This window comes from Mauremys reevesii, linkage group 3, assembly GCF_016161935.1.
Source record: "Mauremys reevesii isolate NIE-2019 linkage group 3, ASM1616193v1, whole genome shotgun sequence".
Lineage (NCBI taxonomy): Eukaryota > Metazoa > Chordata > Testudines > Geoemydidae > Mauremys > Mauremys reevesii.
The window spans coordinates 127,230,224-127,248,649 of NC_052625.1; the positions used below are offsets into that span (position 1 = coordinate 127,230,224).

Sequence of the window (18,426 nt, forward strand, 5' to 3'; positions counted from 1 at the left end):
AGGTATAAACTTGTTATCAGTGCTCGGGCAGGTTTTCTGCAGAGTTCTGTTACAGAGAATAAGACAAGCAGTAGAAGAGATCCTGAGGGAAGAACAAACAGGATTTAGGAGTGGGAGAGGATGCGTTGATCAGATATTTGTACTACGTACGATAATGGAACAATCTCTTGAATGGAACTCGCCACTGTTCATTAACTATCTCGATTTCGAGAAGGCATTTGATAGTGTCCACCATCCATCTCTCTGGAATATCTTAAAAATATATGGATTCCCTTTGAAAGTGATTAACATCTTCAAAGATATGTATGCCGGCAATAAGTGTTGTGTTCGCCATGAAGGACAGCAGAGCGAGTGGTTCCATGTGAGAACGGGAGTTAGACAAGGGTGTGTTATTTCGCCCATTCTATTTCTTGTGGTCATAGATTGGGTGATGCGGAAAGCCACTGAAGATAGGCCAAGAGGGATCGCATGGGGACCCTCTGGTCATATTGAAGACGGACTTTGCGGATGACATCGCCCTGATTTCAAGCTCTCAGACGGACCTCCAAGAGAAGACTGATAGAGTAGGTAGAGTAGCAAGGTGCGTAGGACTTAATATCCATGCCGGTAAGAGCAAAATAATGAAAGTAAAAACAGCCAGCTCGACGAAGACAGTGTTATGTGACGTAGAATTGGAGGAGGTGAACGACTTCAAATATCTTGGTAGTTACATATCGGCTGATGGCAATATTCAGAAGGAGATATCTACCAGAATCGGTCTTGCAGCAAATGCATTCTATAGACTTCCGAATATTTGGCGGTCAACCATCTTGCAAATGAAAACCAAGGTAGAGATCTACAGGTCGAACGTCCGCTCTGTGTTGCTCTATGCGGCGGAAACATGGAGGACCAACAAGAAGATAGAAAGTCGGCTTCGGGGCTTTGAAGGAAGGTGTCTTAGGCGAATTCTTAACATACATTGGCCACAGCGTATCACCAATGTTGAAGTGAGCCGATTAATGGGCATCAACAATATAGTGGATGAAGCCAAACAACCAAGATGGAGGTGGCTGGGGCATGTGTTGAGAATGGATGCTGACAGACACCCTCGTATTGCCCTACAATGGACACCACAAGGAAGAAGGAGGAGAGGTAGACCATTGGGGATGTGGCGAAGGACCATTGAAGAGGAAATGAAAGGTATGGGAATGAAGTGGGATGAAATCTGCTGTCTCGCTCAAGAACAAAATGAATAGAGGAGAGTGGTTGGCGCCTTATGCGCCACAGGGAGTGAATAATAATAATAAGAAGAATACATACAATATGATGGGGGCTAATTTAGCTACAACGAGTCAGGAAAAAGATCCTGGAGTCATCGTGGATAGTTCTCTGAAGATGTCTACGCAGTGTGCAGAGGCGGTCAAAAAACCAAACAGGATGTTAGGAATCATTAAAAAGTGGAGAGAGAATAAGACTAAGAATATATTATATAAATCGATGGTACGCCCACATCTCGAATATTGCATACAGATGTAGTCTCCTCATCTCAAAAAAGATATACTGGCACTAGAAAAGGTTCAGAAAAGGGTAACTAAAATGATTAGGGGTTTGGAATGGGTCCCATATGAGGGCAGATTAAAGAGGCTAGGACTCTTCAGCTTGGAAAAGAGGAGACTAAGAGGGGATATGATAGAGGTATATAAAATCATGAGTGATGTGGAGAAAGTGGATAAGGAAAAGTTATTTACTTATTCCCATAATACAAGAACTACGGGGTCACCAAATGAAATTAATAGGCAGTAGGTTTAAAACAAATAAAAGGAAGTTCTTCACGCAGTGCACAGTCAACTTGTGGAACTCCTTACCTGAGGAGGTTGTGAAGGCTTGGACTATAACAGCATTTAAAAGAGAACTGGATAAATTCATGGTGGTTAAGTCCATTAATGGCTATTAGTCAGGATGGGTAAGGAATGGTGTCCCTTTGTTTGTCAGAGGATGGAGATGGATGGCAAGAGAGATCACTTGATCATTGCCTGTTATGTCCACTCCCTCTGGGGCACCTGGCATTGGCCACTATTGGTAGACAGGATACAGGGCTAGATGGACCTTTGGTCTGACCCGGTACAGCTGTTCTTATGTTCTTATCTTGCTTGATGTTCCTCAGAAAGCAAGGCATGGTGCAACAGAAGGGAGGCTGGGCATTAGGTGTCCTGACCAAGGGAAATGTGTTTCACCTCTGGAGTCCTGACCTTGTCGCCCCTGGAATGGTAGATTATTCATTTTCTGTTATCTTAGGTCACAAACAGGTCCCAGGATGGAGACACCCATTGATGAAATATGATCTGTACCACGGAGTAATGAATATCCCATTTGTGGTCCTTAGAGGAGTACCTGGCTGACTATGTCTGCTAGTGTGTCATGAATCCCTGGGAAGTGTCCTGCTGACACAGTGATCGGGTGATAAATATACCAGCTCCAAAAACTGACCACCTCTATCCAGAAAGTGGTGATTGTTCCCCCCTCAGGTCTGAATGAGTGGTAGGAATTATTAGCAGGCCTCATGGACTGCTCAAATTTCTAGGAGGTTTCTGGCCATGATGGACTCCTGGGGAGTCCACATCCTGTGCTTTATGTTCATCTAGATGGGCACCCCACTCTAACAAGGAGGTGTCCATGATCAGTATCTCCTCATACGTGGGCAGAATGAAAGGGAACTCCCCAAACATACACTTGTTCCCTAGTCTCCCACCAGGCTAAAGAAGCTCATGCTCTATGTGGGAGTGAGTAATTTATTTGGTGTGTATACCATCTGAAGCCAAGATTGCAGGCAACAAAGTCAAAACCTTGCAAAGGGTCTCACATGTACAGGAAACCATGCAACCTAGAAGGCTGAGACATGAACAGACTGAAGCCCATGGACTCAGTCTGAGTTGAATAACAACTTCCTTTATGGATTGGTGATTGGCCTGAGGAAGATATACTGTGGCACTGATAGATTCCAGAATTGCCCTGATAAACTCTATAGCTTGCATGAGACCTAAAATGGATTTTATATTTATACAGAGTCCCAGTGAATGTAGAAAACTGAGCAAGAATGAGGTTGCTGTCAGTATCACCTGATGAGATCTCTCAATCAGTAGCTAATCAAAGTAAGGAAAAACTGATGGTCCGTGGCCTCGGAAATGAGCAACCACTGTTGATAGTACCTTTGTAAATAGCCTTGGGGCTGGTGCAAGGCTAAAGGGGAGCACCTTGTGCTGAAACTAGTTCAGACCTACAGTGAGTCTAAGGAACTTTCTATGTGAGGGGTGGATGTCTATGTGGAAGCAGGCATCTTTCATATCAAGAGTTATGAATCAATCATCTTTATTCAGGTGAAGAAATTACTGATGCCCAGGTGGCCATTCTGAATATCAATCTACAGATAAAGACATTGAGCTGTTTGCATTCTATGATGGGTCTTCATACTCCCTTTTTGCAGGAGGAGGAAATATTTTGAGTAAAAACTTTCCCCAGTATTGAAGGCAGCCTCAGCACTACAGCACCCTGATGAAGAAAGGACTTTACTTCTTGAATGAACATCCTTTCATCAGAGTGGTCCCTGAAGAGGGATGGGAAAGAGGCATTCTATGGTATAGTGGTATGAATGATGTTGAGAACCCATTTGTTAGTCATTATCTTCTGCCAGGCTTCGGAGAAATGAGATAGATGGCCACCAAATTGGGTATCAGAGTTTTGGGTTGATGAATGCTGCATCTGGAGTGTTTCACAGCTCTCAAAAGGTCCTGTCAAAAATGTATTTTAGTAAAAGACTGTGGTTGGAAGCAGGGAAGAGGTGGGAACATCATATTTGATCCTCCATGGTGGTTCAAAACCGTTCTGGGTGGTAAAATAATTGTAGTACTGGTTGTGCCTGTATGTGTGTGGTCTGTGGTATTTCTTTTTTGGAGGAGGAATGTAGATGTCCAGCGAGTGGAGGGTTACCCCAGCATCCTTCAACGAGTGTAACAAATCATTCATCTTCTCACTGAAGAGATTGTTCCCTTCAAAGGGCAAATCCTCCACTGCAGATTGGTCTTCCCTGAAGAATCCAGAGGAATGAAGCCATGACACTCGATGTGTGACAACAGCGGTTACCAATCGATCTGGAGGCTGTGACTGCTGCAGCAGAGCTTGGAGGGATGATCTGGCAATCAATTTACCCACTGTGCCTGCCCTCCTAAGGAAGTTTGTGAGTAAATTCTGTGAATTTAGAGTTACAAACAAAATGGTACTTGGACAATAATGTCTGAAAATTGGCTGTACAAAATTGCATACTGGTTAAAATAAAAACCTCTCTCAAAAGTAGGTTTAAGTGTTTGGGCTTGGCTGCCTTATTGGAAGAGGTAGACTTTAGTTTGTGTTGCTTGCTCTTATAAGTGGCAGCTTGAGCTACCAAGGAGTTTGGGGAGATGTGTGAATAAAAATTCTGCTCCCTTCGCTGGCACAAAATGTTTCTGGGTTCTCCATTATTTAAATCAAGACTGGGTATCTTTCTAAATCACATACTCTAACTCAACCAGAAATTATGGGCTTGATGCAGAACCTCACCCAGCAAGTTCTATGGCCTGTGTTATGCAGGAAGTCTGTTGCCGGAAATTATGGTGGGGTCAGACAATTATTTAATGACAGTAGCTATTGAGATTCAAAAAGTTAAAGCTTTATAACTGTTAAAACACAAACTGGAAACATCATATCAGAATATATGAAGTAAATATCCTTAAATCAAACTCTAATAAGTTCCCAACTGGCATTTTTCTTACTTTACATATCTGTAAAACTAATATCTGATAAAAATCAGAATGTGCAGTTTAGATAATAGTCTGAGGTGTTAATTTAGTTTTATTAAACTAAATTAAGTTACTACTTGGCAATTCAGAACTCAGATACCAAGGAAGTCCTCAAAGGGACACTTTCAACTTGAAATCTAGTCAATTTCAAAACCTGAATTAAAAGTAGTGTTAGATACTATACCTGCCCACAAATCCCTTTCCAGTTTTTATGGCTTTAGAATCACATTTTCTATTTTTTTTAAATGTTATTTTCTTCCCTAATGCTGTGTGAGAGGCTCCAACAAACAGGGAAAATGACAATTGTGTATAATCAAGTTCACTAAATGCCGTCAAATGCGTAAAGCAAATAAACTGGAGAAAATAATTTTCCCGTTTAATGTCAGGAACATAAGGTGTTACAAGTAACACTAGGCAAAATATTTTCATAAGAAATGTGTATTTTAAGTTGATGGTCTCCCTTCATGTGTGCCAGTGCAATTTTCTCACCTCTGTTATTTTTACATTATCGCCTGTATCTGTCATCTTTACTGGAGTGGAACGCTGAGAAACAGCTCCTTCATCTTCTTTGTCAGTCCCAGAATCATCCTCAGAACTACTTGACGCTGCTTCCTCACTTGGGGGAGGAGGGGCACTAGCAGCTGTTTTGCGCTGCAGCACAGTTTCTTCTCTATTACTTTTGTTCCTATATATTCAAAGAAGAAAGACAGTGCACACATTTATTAAATGAACACAAAATACTTTAATATACACCATACGTATATTCCTGAATTTTGGTTTCCATCTCATCTGACATAAGGTGCAAGAACAAATTCTACGTTCTGAATGTCTTCTGTTATTCTTGAAGGCTCTGCCCGCCCTTTGAATCTCCTGTTTTTTCTTTTCCCTGGGTATTCACTATATCGGTATCTCTTCTCATACTGATGAATGTCTGAAGTCATTTCCATGACTATGCCAACTTTCCTCCATTTTCTGCTCAGTCTCTTTTTTCACTCCTGCTTTTTCTCTCTCTTTCTAAACAACTTTATGTATCTTTCACGATTGATCCTTGCATCACCAAACCTTGTATCTTTGGCTCCCTACCTAAATTCTCTTCCCAAGTCTTGAAAGTTTGAAAAACAAAGCCATAAAACTGCTGGATAGTGTTAATGACTTTCCTTCTCCCCAACAGTGACACCTTCTCCCTAGTCTCCAAATCAGAGAACTCCCTTTAGGCACTCCATGCTCACATCTTTAACTGTCTGACATTTTCTTTTGGATGTTCTATAGCTGTCTTAGAGCCAGTCTCTCAGAAACTGAGTTTATCATCTTTCCTCCTTCTCTCTCTCCCCATCACCTTGTGTCTTCAACACCACTGACACCTCCACTCTCCTGTTCCTTGGCTCACAACCTTGGTGTCATCCGTGACTTCTCTCCTTCTCCCCCTTTTCCAGTCTTTTATTTCTTCCTTTTTAACCATCAATATCCACTTTTTCCTAACTACACACTTTCTCATGCTACAATCCTTGAAAAGCTTTGGTCATTTCCTGCCATGGCTAGTGTCTCCCTCATTTCAATTTATCAAGAACACTGCTGATAAACACATCTTCCTCTCCATTTCCTCCGATCATGTCAACTTCTTATTGTTTCCATATAGAAATCTGAAGCCACCTTCATAAGGGATCTTTCCAGGCTAGGGAATAAAACATTAAGGGATTGGATTCTTGGGTCTGTCCACTTGGTGTATGCAACAGTCTGAGAAAAAGAGGTGGGTGTAAAGGAGTCTCTAAGCCATTACTGTGGGCTCCTTATCCCTGGACCACTGGGCACAGGTCCAGTCTCAAAAAGCAATTTAGAGCAGTTTTGCAGCTGTTCTAAGTTCCGCTGGCTACAACAGCCCTCAAAGAGTCAAGGGGTTAGCAGGGGACCACTGGAGAATAGCAGTGCTACAGTCATGCCCCATTTTCCCCAGCCACAAACTCAATTGTGGCACCAACGGAAGTGTCTATGTCAGCTTTAAGTGACCTGGGAAATCATCAGGTATCCATTTAATTCAGCTTTAAGGTATGATTGTTGAGGGACTTTCCCTGGTTCTCAATGGCACTGTAGAAGACTGAACAAAGAGGATGGTAGCTGAAGGAGTTATTCAGCGCAGATGTGTCAGATGAAGAAAGTGGAAGAAACAACAGAAGCATTTGCTGGTACTTATAGCTTGGAAGTTGGTAAAGCCTGTTTCACTTACTCATGAGGCAGTTTAATGACTCTAAACTAAGTTCAGGGCATCCTGACACGGTAATGCCCTGGAAATATGGAACCAAAAGCATGGATCTGTTGTAATACCCTTGGTGATTTAGTGCTACACTTTGGAAAAAACATACAATTACTCTGGGCTGTCACTCATAGTAGACTAGGCACACTATCACTTCTTGGGAATTCTATGTAGAGCGTAAACATACTGATAACCTCTTGTAGATAGCTACCACTAGTAATTTTCCCCTTGGAAAAATACAATAATGATGTGTTTTGCAAATGGATTTTTAAGACTGAAAACAGAAGTACAAAAAAAGGATACTCTACTTTATCCAATGTTTTAAAACAAAGCTCAAGCACACAAGCTCATGAGGATATATAAACTGGGAAGACCAGAGATCTTAGAATGCATCCTTGTAAATCAACAGAACAATTTGTCCTGCTGTTTGAAACAAATCAATATTTAGATACAGAGTCAAACGATTTAATAAGTAAAATTACAAAAAATTCAAGGAGGAGATTGGCAAATCAATACACAGTTCAGAGATGCCTCATTGAAATGTTAAAGTCTATTGGATCAAATGAAGGTAAAGTGACTTTTTCAACCAGTAGCCAACTGTTCCTTTAGAAAATAAAACATTAACTGTATGCAGCTCTATAGTTGATGTTCCATGCCAAAACTATGAGACTTCACAGAGATGTCTGAACAATGTATTCTTTGTTTGCGGACACTGACATATACTACCTTAAAGGAGGAGAGAAAATCAAATTAGCTTGGAACTGCCTAATACAAAAATGGGAAAGAGCAAAAGAGCAAAATCTACTAGATTATGCAACCCATCGGGCCCTTATTTTGAAAGAACAGGAAATTCTTTTTCCCCTTTCATCCTTATGCTTTATATCTTAAGTCAAGACCCCAAATTCCAGTCTCTCCTATCTTTGCCAATTAACACTTCATTAAAGATTAGAATATTTGAAGTTCCAATAATGGGAATGATATGAATGTGAAGGCCCCAAGGTCAACATTTTCTAACTTGAATACTTAGAAGCGAGACAACTAAATAAGTGGCCTGATTTTCAAAGACAGTGACTATCCACAGTTCTGACTGACTCCCAATGAATTATTTCATTCTATTTAGTCTTATTTCCAATAACTTTTCTAGAATATTAGAAAACAAAAACTATATTTAGAGACAGTTAAGACTGTGGCAGGACATACCCCCTCCTTTCAAAAATTTAAAATAATGGAAATAAGATGTTAAGGGAATGACTTGTACGTTCCTTTCCACCTTCATATTGATAGCATTGTATACTGTACCACACTACAACACTCCAAAAGACCTTTTCTCTTCCATCTCCAATAGATACCAAAAAGCAATACAAACCCCATGTTCATCAAACTAGCACTCTAACACAAAACCTTAACAGTGACCTCAGCAGTGTGAAGACAGAATAACTTCCCAAATGCATGGAATGAGAGACCGTCAGATTGGTCATCTGCTGATATAACAGAAACAAAAGCATACAAGATCCTTGTTAAAGTTTTGTTAGAATACAAGTTTGATTAAGTTTAGGGTATATACTGTTCAGCAGCTCTTCTGTCTTCTAAGTTGGGGTTCATTACTTTAATCAATAATAAGGATAGTAAATTGCATGGAAATTTAAACAGAGCTTAGAAGAGGGGAGATCTGAACTTCTGGTCTCCTCTCTCTCAGATCAAGGAACCTTCTCCTAGACTACAGGGCTATTTGGAACAATCTTTCTCCATCAACAGCATTTGTGCAGACTTCTCATTAAATCATACTGGTGGGTTTAGCTTGGAGCACATATTTTCTGTTGTGATTAAAATGCTGTACAGGCACACACTAATAGATTACTGATATTCTAAGAATTGGCACATGAGAAGCCACAGCATGGACAGAAAAAAGGTCTCAGATGTTAAGATTTCTTGCAAAAGGAGTACAGAGGAAAGTGATACAATCCAATAGGGACAAAAATCAGAGTAATTCTTACACATTTTAAAATCTCTTTCCAAGAGAAATTAAATTGTACTCTAAATCTATATTCTATGCTTTAGTTTTTGCCATTTCTATGAGATTTTTACAAAATAAAAAGAATATTAGAAAACAAAAACTATATTTAGAGACAGTTAAGATAAAAAGTACCATTTTAACAGGACCATTCATCCTTTATTTTCTGAAAAGACGGATTCCAGGCTTCAAAGTCTGAAAGACAATCGGGTGATTATGCGTTCCCTTGGGATGCATACCCCCCCCAGACTCAAAGGCGGCCCTTCCGCCCTCAGCCTCAGCGTCCTTACCCCCCACCAAGACCGAGGCAGGACTTTGCGAGGTGTCAAAGTCGCTATACGCGCAGACGACAGTCCGGACCTCAAGGGGGCAACAACAATTCCGGCTCCGCTAAACCACCCGCGGGCCCGAAACCAAACTTTTGAGGGTGCGCCCGAGAGCAGCGTACCGATGACCTCCGAGGACCCATTTTTGTTTTACAACCGTCTTTCCTTTTTCCTCCCTGCGTGGTCCCGCATCACTTCCGATCGTTGGGTCCTTCGCACGGTGGAGCTGGGATACCACCTTCAGTTTCTTTCAACCCCACCCTCCCACCCCCCTTCCTCGTCCCTCTTCAGGGACCCCTCTCACGAGCAACTCCTCTTGCAGGAGGTACGCCAGCTCCGGACCATCGGAGCTATAGAGGAGGTACCAGAGGGCTCAAGGGGCAAGGGGTTTTATTCCCGTTACTTTCTAATCCCCAAGGCAAAAGGGGGTCTCTGACCTATCCTGGACCTGCGAGGCCTGAACAAGTACCTGAAAAAGTTCAAGTTTCGCATCGTATCCCTGGGGACCATCATCCCTTCCCTGGATCCCGGAGATTGGTACGCGGCTCTCGACATGAAGGACGCATATTTCCATGTTTCTATATACCCTCCGCACAGACGGTATTTGCGGTTTGTGGTGGGCCGCCAGCACTTTCAGTTTACAGTCCTCCCCTTCGGCCTTTCCACGGCCCCGCGGGTGTTTACAAAGTGCATGGCAGTAGTCGCAGCCTTCCTCCGCCGCCGCCGAATTCATGTCTTCCCATACCTCGACGATTGGCTAATTCGAGGAACCTCGGCCGCGCAAGTGACCACGGCAGTGGACATCATCAAAGACATGTTCGCCCGTCTAGGACTCTTGCTCAACGTAGGGAAATCCACCCTAGTACCTATGCAGAGAATAGAGTTCATCGGGGCATTGCTAGACTCCACTCTCGCAACAGCCAGTCTGCCCTTGCCTCGCTTTCACTCGATTGTCTCTCTCATTCAGATGCTACAGGACTTTCTGACAACCTCGGCGCGCTCTTGCCTCCGCCTCCTCGGCCACCTGGCAGCATGCATGTTCGTGACAAAGCATGCCAGGCTGCGCATGAGGCCACTTCAAACTTGGCTTGCCTCGACGTACCATCCAGGCAGAGACGCCATAGACATGATACTCACCATTCCACCGAGTGTCCTCACCTCCCTCAATTGGTGGAGGTCGCAGTCCCTGGTGTGCTCGGGCCTCCCATTCCATCCGCCGCAACCCTCGGTGTCCTTAACAATGGATGCGTCGTCCCTGGGTTGGGGCGCACATCTGGGGCGACTTCGTACTCAAGCCCTTTGGTCTCCCCAGGAGTTGGCGCTGCACGTAAACGTTCGGGAGTTGAGGGCAGTCCGCCTGGCGTGTCAGGCATTCCAGGCTCAGCTACAGGGTCGTTGTGTCTCGGTCTTCACGGACAACACAACGGCCATGTATTATATCAACAAGCAAGGGGGAACGCAATCCTCCCCCCTCTGTCGGGAGGCGATTCTGCTTTGGGACTTTTGCATAGCCCACTCAATAGACCCGGTAGCATCCTTTCTCCCTGGAGTCCGGAACACCTTGGCGGACCAATTGAGCAGATCCTTCCTCACTCACGAGTGGTCCATCCGCCCGGACGTCCTCTATTCGGTCTTCCAAAAGTGGGGGTTTCCCCTCATAGACCTTTTCGCCTCCTGTCAGAACCGGAAGTGCCAGCAGTTCTGCTCCCTGCAGGGTCGCTCCCCGGGCTCCCTCTCGGATGCGTTCCTGCTTCCGTGAAACGATCGCCTCCTTTATGCCTTCCCTCCATTCCCACTCATCCACCGAGTCCTCCTCAAACTCCGCAGAGACAGGGCTCGGCTGATCCTAATTGCTCCAGCGTGGCCGAGGCAACATTGGTACACGCAGTTGCTCGACCTCTCAGTGGCAGATCCGATACCCTTGCCGCTCTATCCAGACCTCATATCCCAGGACTTCGGCAGACTTCACCACCCGGACCTACAGTCCCTCCATCTGACAGCATGGCTGCTCTCTGGCTAAACGAGTCGGAGTTGCGCTGTTCGGACGCTGTACAGCAGGTCCTATTGGGGAGTAGAAAGCCTTCTACACGAACAACATATCTCGCCAAGTGGAAGTGCTTCTCTTGTTGGTGCGCTCAGCGGGGATTTCCTCCCGGATCAGGTGCCCATTCCCATTATCCTGGACTACTTATGGTCCCTTAAGGAGCAGAACCTGTCGGTCTCGTCCATTAAAGTGCATATTGCTGCCATTTCCGCCTTCCATCCCAGAGACGCAGGCTCTGTGGTCTTCTCTCACCATATGGTGTCCAGATTTCGTAGGGGCTTGGAACGTCTGTATCCTCCGGTCAGGAGACCTGCCCCTACTTGGGACTTGAACCTGGTGCTAGCTCAGCTTACGCATCATCCCTTTGAGCCTTTTGCCACCTGCTCGTTGTTGTACCTCTCCTGGAAGACGGCCTTCCTCGTCGCCATTACATCGGCCAGACGAGTTTCAGAGCGTCACGCATTCACTGCAGATCCTCCGTACACGGTCTTCCATAAGGACAAGGTACAGCTCCGACCGCACCCAGCCTTTCTCCCTAAAGTGGTGTCTGCATTCCACGTCAATCAGGACGTTTTCCTCCCTGTTTTCTTCCCGAAACCACACTTGTCGTGTCGGGAGCAGCAACTGTACACCTTGGACGTCCGCAGGGCTCTCGCATTTTATATTGAGATAACTAAGCCCTTCCGACGGTCTCCTCAGCAATTTGTGGCTGTGGCTGTCGCTGACCGCATGAAGGATATGCCCGTCTCCTCCCAACGAATTGCTTCTTGGGTGACGTCTTGTATCCGGGCATGCTATGACTTGGCGCAGGTTCCCGCTGGACATCTGACTGCCCATTCCACTCGGGCTCAAGCCTCCTTGGCTGCCTTCCTGGCCCATGTGCCCATTCAAGAAATCTGTAGGGCCGCTACCTGGTCTTCCATCCATACCTTTGCGGCGCATTACGTCTTGGTTCAACAATCTAGAGACGATGCTGCCTTTGGCTCAGCGGTCTTACACTCCGCGACGTCTCACTCTGACCCCACCGCCTAGGTAAGGCTTGGGAATCACCTAATTGGAATGCATATGAGCAAGCACTCGAAGAAGAAAAGATGGTTACTCACCTTTGTAACTGTTGTTCTTCGAGATGTGTTGCTCATATCCATTCCAAACCCGCCCTCCTTCCCCACTGTCGGAGTAGCCGGCAAGAAGGAACTGAGGAGCGGATGGGTCGGCAGGGGTATATATTCGGCGCTATAGCGGCGCCACTCCAGGGGGCGCCCAGCCGACCCGAGTGCTGCTAGGGTAAAAAGTCTTCCGACGAACGTGCACGCGGCGCGCGCACACCTAATTGGAATGGATATGAGCAACACATCTCGAAGAACAACAGTTACAAAGGTGAGTAACCGTCTTTTCTTTCTATTGGCATGTGATTTTGGGTAAAACGTGGGTTAGTAAACTACAGGTTTCTATGAAAATGAGACTCTAGAGAGAAATCTCAGATGAGGGTGCAAGTATATTTTGTCCTTAGATGATTATATAAAGTGGTTTAGATGTCCAATCACGAAGTTCAGCCACCCTCCAGGCTGAAGTGATAGCTACTAAGAAAGCCACCTTCAGCGATAGGTGCAGTATGTGCTAGAGGCTCAAACTGAGGTCTCATGAACTTTCATAGAACTAGGTTCAAGTCCCGGGGTGGGGGTGGAGAGAGCGGCTTATCTGAGGATACAGCCTATCTAGGCCCTTCAGAAATATGATTGCCATATCAGGTGGTGCCTGTTCAGTAGACTCCCCATTCCTCTCTGAAGACACAGAGCAGAAATGCCATGTATACAAACTGGATACGGGGGAAGGGGACCCTCCTGGGTTCCAAAAAGGCTACTGGACTAGTGGTGAGCCCCAATGACACTGCAACCACCCAGCCATATGCCTGATGGTACTCCTGCCAGAAGGTCCCTATCAGGGTAGTAAGACCAGCTACAAGGCTGGGAAATGTAGGAGCCAATCTCTGATTCAGAGGACAACGAATCTCCCTTTGCTGACCAAGGGGGAGCTGCTCCTGATGGTGCCAGAGACCAGTGCTGTGTCAGAGTAGGATGTAGTACAGCCAACATTGTAGGCTTCTCCTTCAGTGCGTGAAGGCTGAGGTAAAAGAAGTTGTCTTGGTACTGAGTGCTGCACTGATGCTGCTCGTGCCCATCTGTCTGCTGATACCGAGAGCACAGTCTTCTGCACTATCAGAGGTACCTGTACCAAAAGGCTCATCAGATCTCTTGCTACTGCAAAAGCCTCCAGCGTGGTTGGTATTGAGATGTAGAAGGCACTCCTTCAGGCACTGGACTCAAAAGGTACCTGCCTTGGTGCCGGAGTCAAGGGGGCTGGCTTCTGCAGAGAAAAGGAGTGCTTGGTTTTGGTTGCACTCTACTTATTCCCATGCCTAGAGGACTTCAGTGCTGGAGACCTTCCTCTCTTGACAGTCTGCTTATTGGGGAAGGTACATGATACTGAATCTCAGGCAACATAGGAGGCACCCCCCTACTCGATGGTGAGGCACTAGGAGCCAAGTTTGAATAGCCAGGCTTTGACAGAGGTAAAACTTGAGCAAAAACTTTAACCTGGCTTCTCTGTCTTTCCTGTCCTAGGCTTAAAGTATTTGCAAATCTAATAACAACCCTGAGTATGGGCTTCCCCTAAACATTTTAAGAAGCTTGAATGAGGGTCACTTATTGTTATTGGCCTAGTGCAAAAGATACAGGGTTTGAAACCTGGTGATCAAGGCATCCCTTGGTACTAAGAAATGGAAAAACCCCAAACTGGGTACTGAGAAAGAAACTTATCCTATCTACACTATCAACTAAGTATTAATCAACTAGTAAACTATCTACAACTAATTTACAACAAGCACACAGAGCACTAAGCAATTCCAATTATGGTCACATGGCAGAAAGAGGAAGCTGTGGGATCTTGTAGGTGGCTGGGCCATTTATACCAGCACGCAGTGGGACACGGCAACAGAGGGCAACTGAGCCATCCCAGTGGGTTCCACTGAGGGAAAAATTTCTTATAACTGTGAGTGGAGTGAGTGCACAAATCACCAAGAATGGAATGCACATGCACAGTCACTTGAAGAATGGTGATACTCTTTTTATGATAAACATTCAGACCAGATCTTCAGATGGTCTTAATTTGATATTAGAACATTGAAAGCAATTTTAACTTTAATTTCTGGTGTCACATTCTCAAACTACTCATGACTATCAGCTGACTTTCTTTTTAGAAACTTATTACACATTTAAATATTTATTATACTTAAATCATACTGAAAAAGCATACACTATGCTATAGATCGTACATATTTATTAGAAGATAGTATATTATTGATGGAATGCTGTAATATAGTGTATCTCATGTAACATCTGCTTTTTCCTGCAACCTTAGCTATAACCATATAGCACCTTGTAATTTTTGTGCATTCTTTTCTGTATTCACTAATTTAGTCGACATTGTGATTCTGAATATACTGGACTTTTTTATTCTATAGTTTTTCTTATCTCTATTTCTTCTAAAAAGAATCTTGTTAGCACCAGGATACATATATTTCTTTTTAACCCATCAACACCATTTTCTTTAGATTTAGTTTGGGGAGAAGACAGTTATTTACAAAGTCGCTTTAGATGCAAATTAACGTTTGCTACACATTGCAGAAAATTTTCACTATTCTTCTAAACTATGCCTAATCTGAATTATGTTTTAATGTATACTCTCACATAACTGATTTCGTAGTTGGTTTGTCTGGCATACACAGGGCAATGCACAGTAATACAAGATGCTACTGATACTGTAATAAATATATTTAAGGCCTAATTCAAAGTCCACTGAAGTCCGTAAGAATTTTTCCATTTACTTCAAATAGGCCTTGGATCCCTTATACTCTCTTTCTGAGAACAGGTAGGTACTTGGGTTTTAGCCTTATGCCTCACAACTCAAGAGCCATGTATGGCTTGTGTGTCCCCTTCAAGTCATTGCTCATCTTGAACTAAGTAATTATGCATTTTGTTGTTAACTGCATTGTACTCTACAATGTTGATGTTATTATGCCAGTGCAATATCTTAAATTCCACATTTTATATGCAAATCTTACCCCACCACTGATTTCCCAGTTTCATCAGGTTTCCGCACTGTAAATGGACTTGGATCAATTCCAACATTCTTGGGCATGAAATCTCTGAAAGAGGGGAGGAAACCAGCCATAAAATAAAGCTCAACATGTGAAATATGCTTCTGAAATTATATTTTGTCTGGTTTTGTTGAAAATTCTTCACATCTCCAAGTCTGAACGTCCTGTAACATTTAGTTCTGAATTTAAAAATTGTTGTCATGAATTAAAAAGGATTGTCTAGGTTAAACTTTGATTACAGGTTACGAACTGTCATGTAAAAATTAAAATCCAAAGAGATTTAAGAAGCCTTCAGTTGTACCACGCAGACTCACAAAACATGACTATGCACAGAGTTGTCACTTGTGAAGCAGGGTGGGGCTAATGGATAGCCAACAATGTTATTTTCATGATGGCATTCATGACTCTCAGGATAGTTCAAATTGCCATTTTAGATATCATTTTCACAAAAGCCAAAGCATGCATGCTAAAACTATTTTTTTAAAATACTCAGTTGGCATGATCCAAGGTGTTAAGGCTGCTAGCCGGAAAATACTCTAGCTGATTGTTTTAATAAACTCCAAGCGCACATGATCTTGAGATAAAAACAGAACATATCTGAACAGAGACATAATTTCTCTCCTAAATTAGGAATTAGAATGGGCTTATCCACATGGCGCTGCAGTTCAGACTACGAGTGTGTGATTTGCAGAGCACTCTAACATGCTGTGTTCTACAGGCCCCACACAGACATTGCTGGCATGCACAAAAGGTACCTAGTTCATGTTAACATAGTCCTGTTTTAAATGGGACTACCTAAAATGAACTAGGTAACTTAGTTCACGCCAGCAGAATCTAGGTGTCTACCTGGGGCTGTTAGAGAGCAACAGGTTAGAACAGTCGTTAATTCACACCCTGTAGTCTGGACTATGGCACTGTGTAGACAAAACTGCATGAATCCAAATGAAATAGTCTACATTATCTAAAACATGTCCTCTTTCCAGCTGAATAAAGCTCTAAACCAGAAATTCTCAATTGGGGTGGCACATCAAATTTTCAGGGTAGGAGGGCAGTGAACCTTCTAATAATTCAGTAATTATAGTAAAAGTGTGGGGGCCAAGTGCCAGGCTGCAATGCCACTCACTTAAATCTGGCTCAGCCACCCTCCATCACACCAGATAGAGGGGCAGCCGGTCCAAATTTGAGTGGTGGTGTGACCCTGCATGTCAGGTTGCAACACCACTTACTCAGATGTCTCACTGACCAACATCGGCAGCAGTAATACAGGTAAGGTGTGTTTTTACAGTACCATTTGATTTGTATTTTGAGTAATTTGCCTGGACAAATGCATTAGCAACACTACATAGCAGTATCCTTCCCACTATGGTAAAGGGATGGTGGGGGCGCCAAGTAAAAACAAATACTAAAGTGGGGCAAGATTCAAAGAGGCTGAGAAACCAACCACTAAAGTAAGTTTCAGGTTATGTATTAGAACTGTGAAATCTAAATTATATTGTTTATAACACCACAAAACATACCGTATAGAATTGGTCATTGCCAAGCAAAAGGTGTCATCAAAACTGCTTAATTCATATGGCCGAAAGAACTCATTGTGAATATCAATCTCTTCTTCATATTTGTGAAATTTCTTCACTATCAACTTCCTTCTGTTTTCAGTGCATGTCACTGGGAGGGAAAAAAAAAGACATGTTCTATTGTGAATCATTAGCACATTTGGAAAAAACGATTTGCATACTCCTGTAATAATTTAACCAGATACACTTTCATGTTTTTTCTATAGCACAAGAAATACGATCTAAAAACAAGACATATATATTTGAGGGGGTATATTATAAAAGTTAAACTAGTTAATTTGATTCCCTTTTACATTTACATTTCCGATTTGAACAGCTTCCCAGCTGGAGAAGTGGTGATGTGTCTTCCAATTGTATGTGAATTATCAGCTAGACCAGGGGTGGGCAAACTATGGCCTGCGGGCCACATCCGGACCGTGGGACTGTCCTGCCCGGCCCCGAGCTCCTAGCCTGGGAGGCTTGTCCCTGCCCCCACCCCGCTGTCCTTCCCCCCTCTCCCCCCACAGCCTCAGCTCGCTCGCTCCTCCGCTGGGGCAATGAGCTCCTGGGACAGCACAGCTGCACAGCCTGGCCTGACCCAGTCTCTGTACTGTGTGGTGGCAGCGGTGTAGCCTGGCTCCAGCCACCAGTGCTCCAGGCAGCACGGTAAGGGGGTGGGAGGGGTTGGATAGAGGGCAGGGGAGTTCGGGGTGGTGATCCAGGGTGGGAGGGTGGAGAGGGGTGGGGTAATAGGGGGTTGGATGGGGGCAGAGGTCCCAGGGGGGCAGTGAGGAAGGAGAGGGGGTTGGATGAGGAGGCAGGGGGCAGTCAGGGGCAGGGGTTTGGGGGGGGCGTCAGGAATGAGAGGAGAGGTTGGATGGGGTAGCGGGGATCCAAGGGCGGTCAAGGGAGAGGGAGCAGAGGGTGTGGATGGGGCAGAGGTCCCAGGGGGCCCATTAGGGAACGCGGGGGTTGGATGAGGCAGGAATCCTGAGGGGGGGCCGATAAGAGGTGGGGGCCGGGCTATGACCTCCACCCCTAACCAGCCCTCCATACAATTTCCGAAACCTGATGCGGCCATCGAGCCAAAAGGTTTGCCCACCCTGGTCTACACTATTCTTGTGTGTCACCAATTTACAATACCTTCAAGCCACATATGAATGGGAAAGACAAAAAACTATTTAAAATGCTTCCCTGCTTGTGAACTTATAAAAGCTAAAGTCATATCCATAAATCTACAATAAGCACCACATTCACAATATCTGGCTCAACAATTGATG

At 44.3% G+C, this 18,426-nt stretch overlaps 1 protein-coding gene across 2 annotated transcripts in view; it reads right to left on the reverse strand.

Moving 5' to 3' along the window:
• FIG4 (FIG4 phosphoinositide 5-phosphatase) overlaps positions 1 to 18,426 on the reverse strand; it is a 163,682-nt gene that overhangs the window by 38,314 nt on the left and 106,942 nt on the right. The window contains exons 18-20 of one of the 2 annotated variants that reach the window (XM_039529156.1): positions 17,111 to 17,258; positions 15,558 to 15,641; positions 5,298 to 5,493 (exon numbers count right to left, since the gene is read on the reverse strand). In XM_039529156.1, the coding sequence (XP_039385090.1) occupies positions 5,298 to 5,493; positions 15,558 to 15,641; positions 17,111 to 17,258 (428 nt within the window). The remainder of the gene's footprint in view (positions 1 to 5,297; positions 5,494 to 15,557; positions 15,642 to 17,110; positions 17,259 to 18,426) is intronic. The other variant, XR_005595880.1, reaches the window with a different exon arrangement.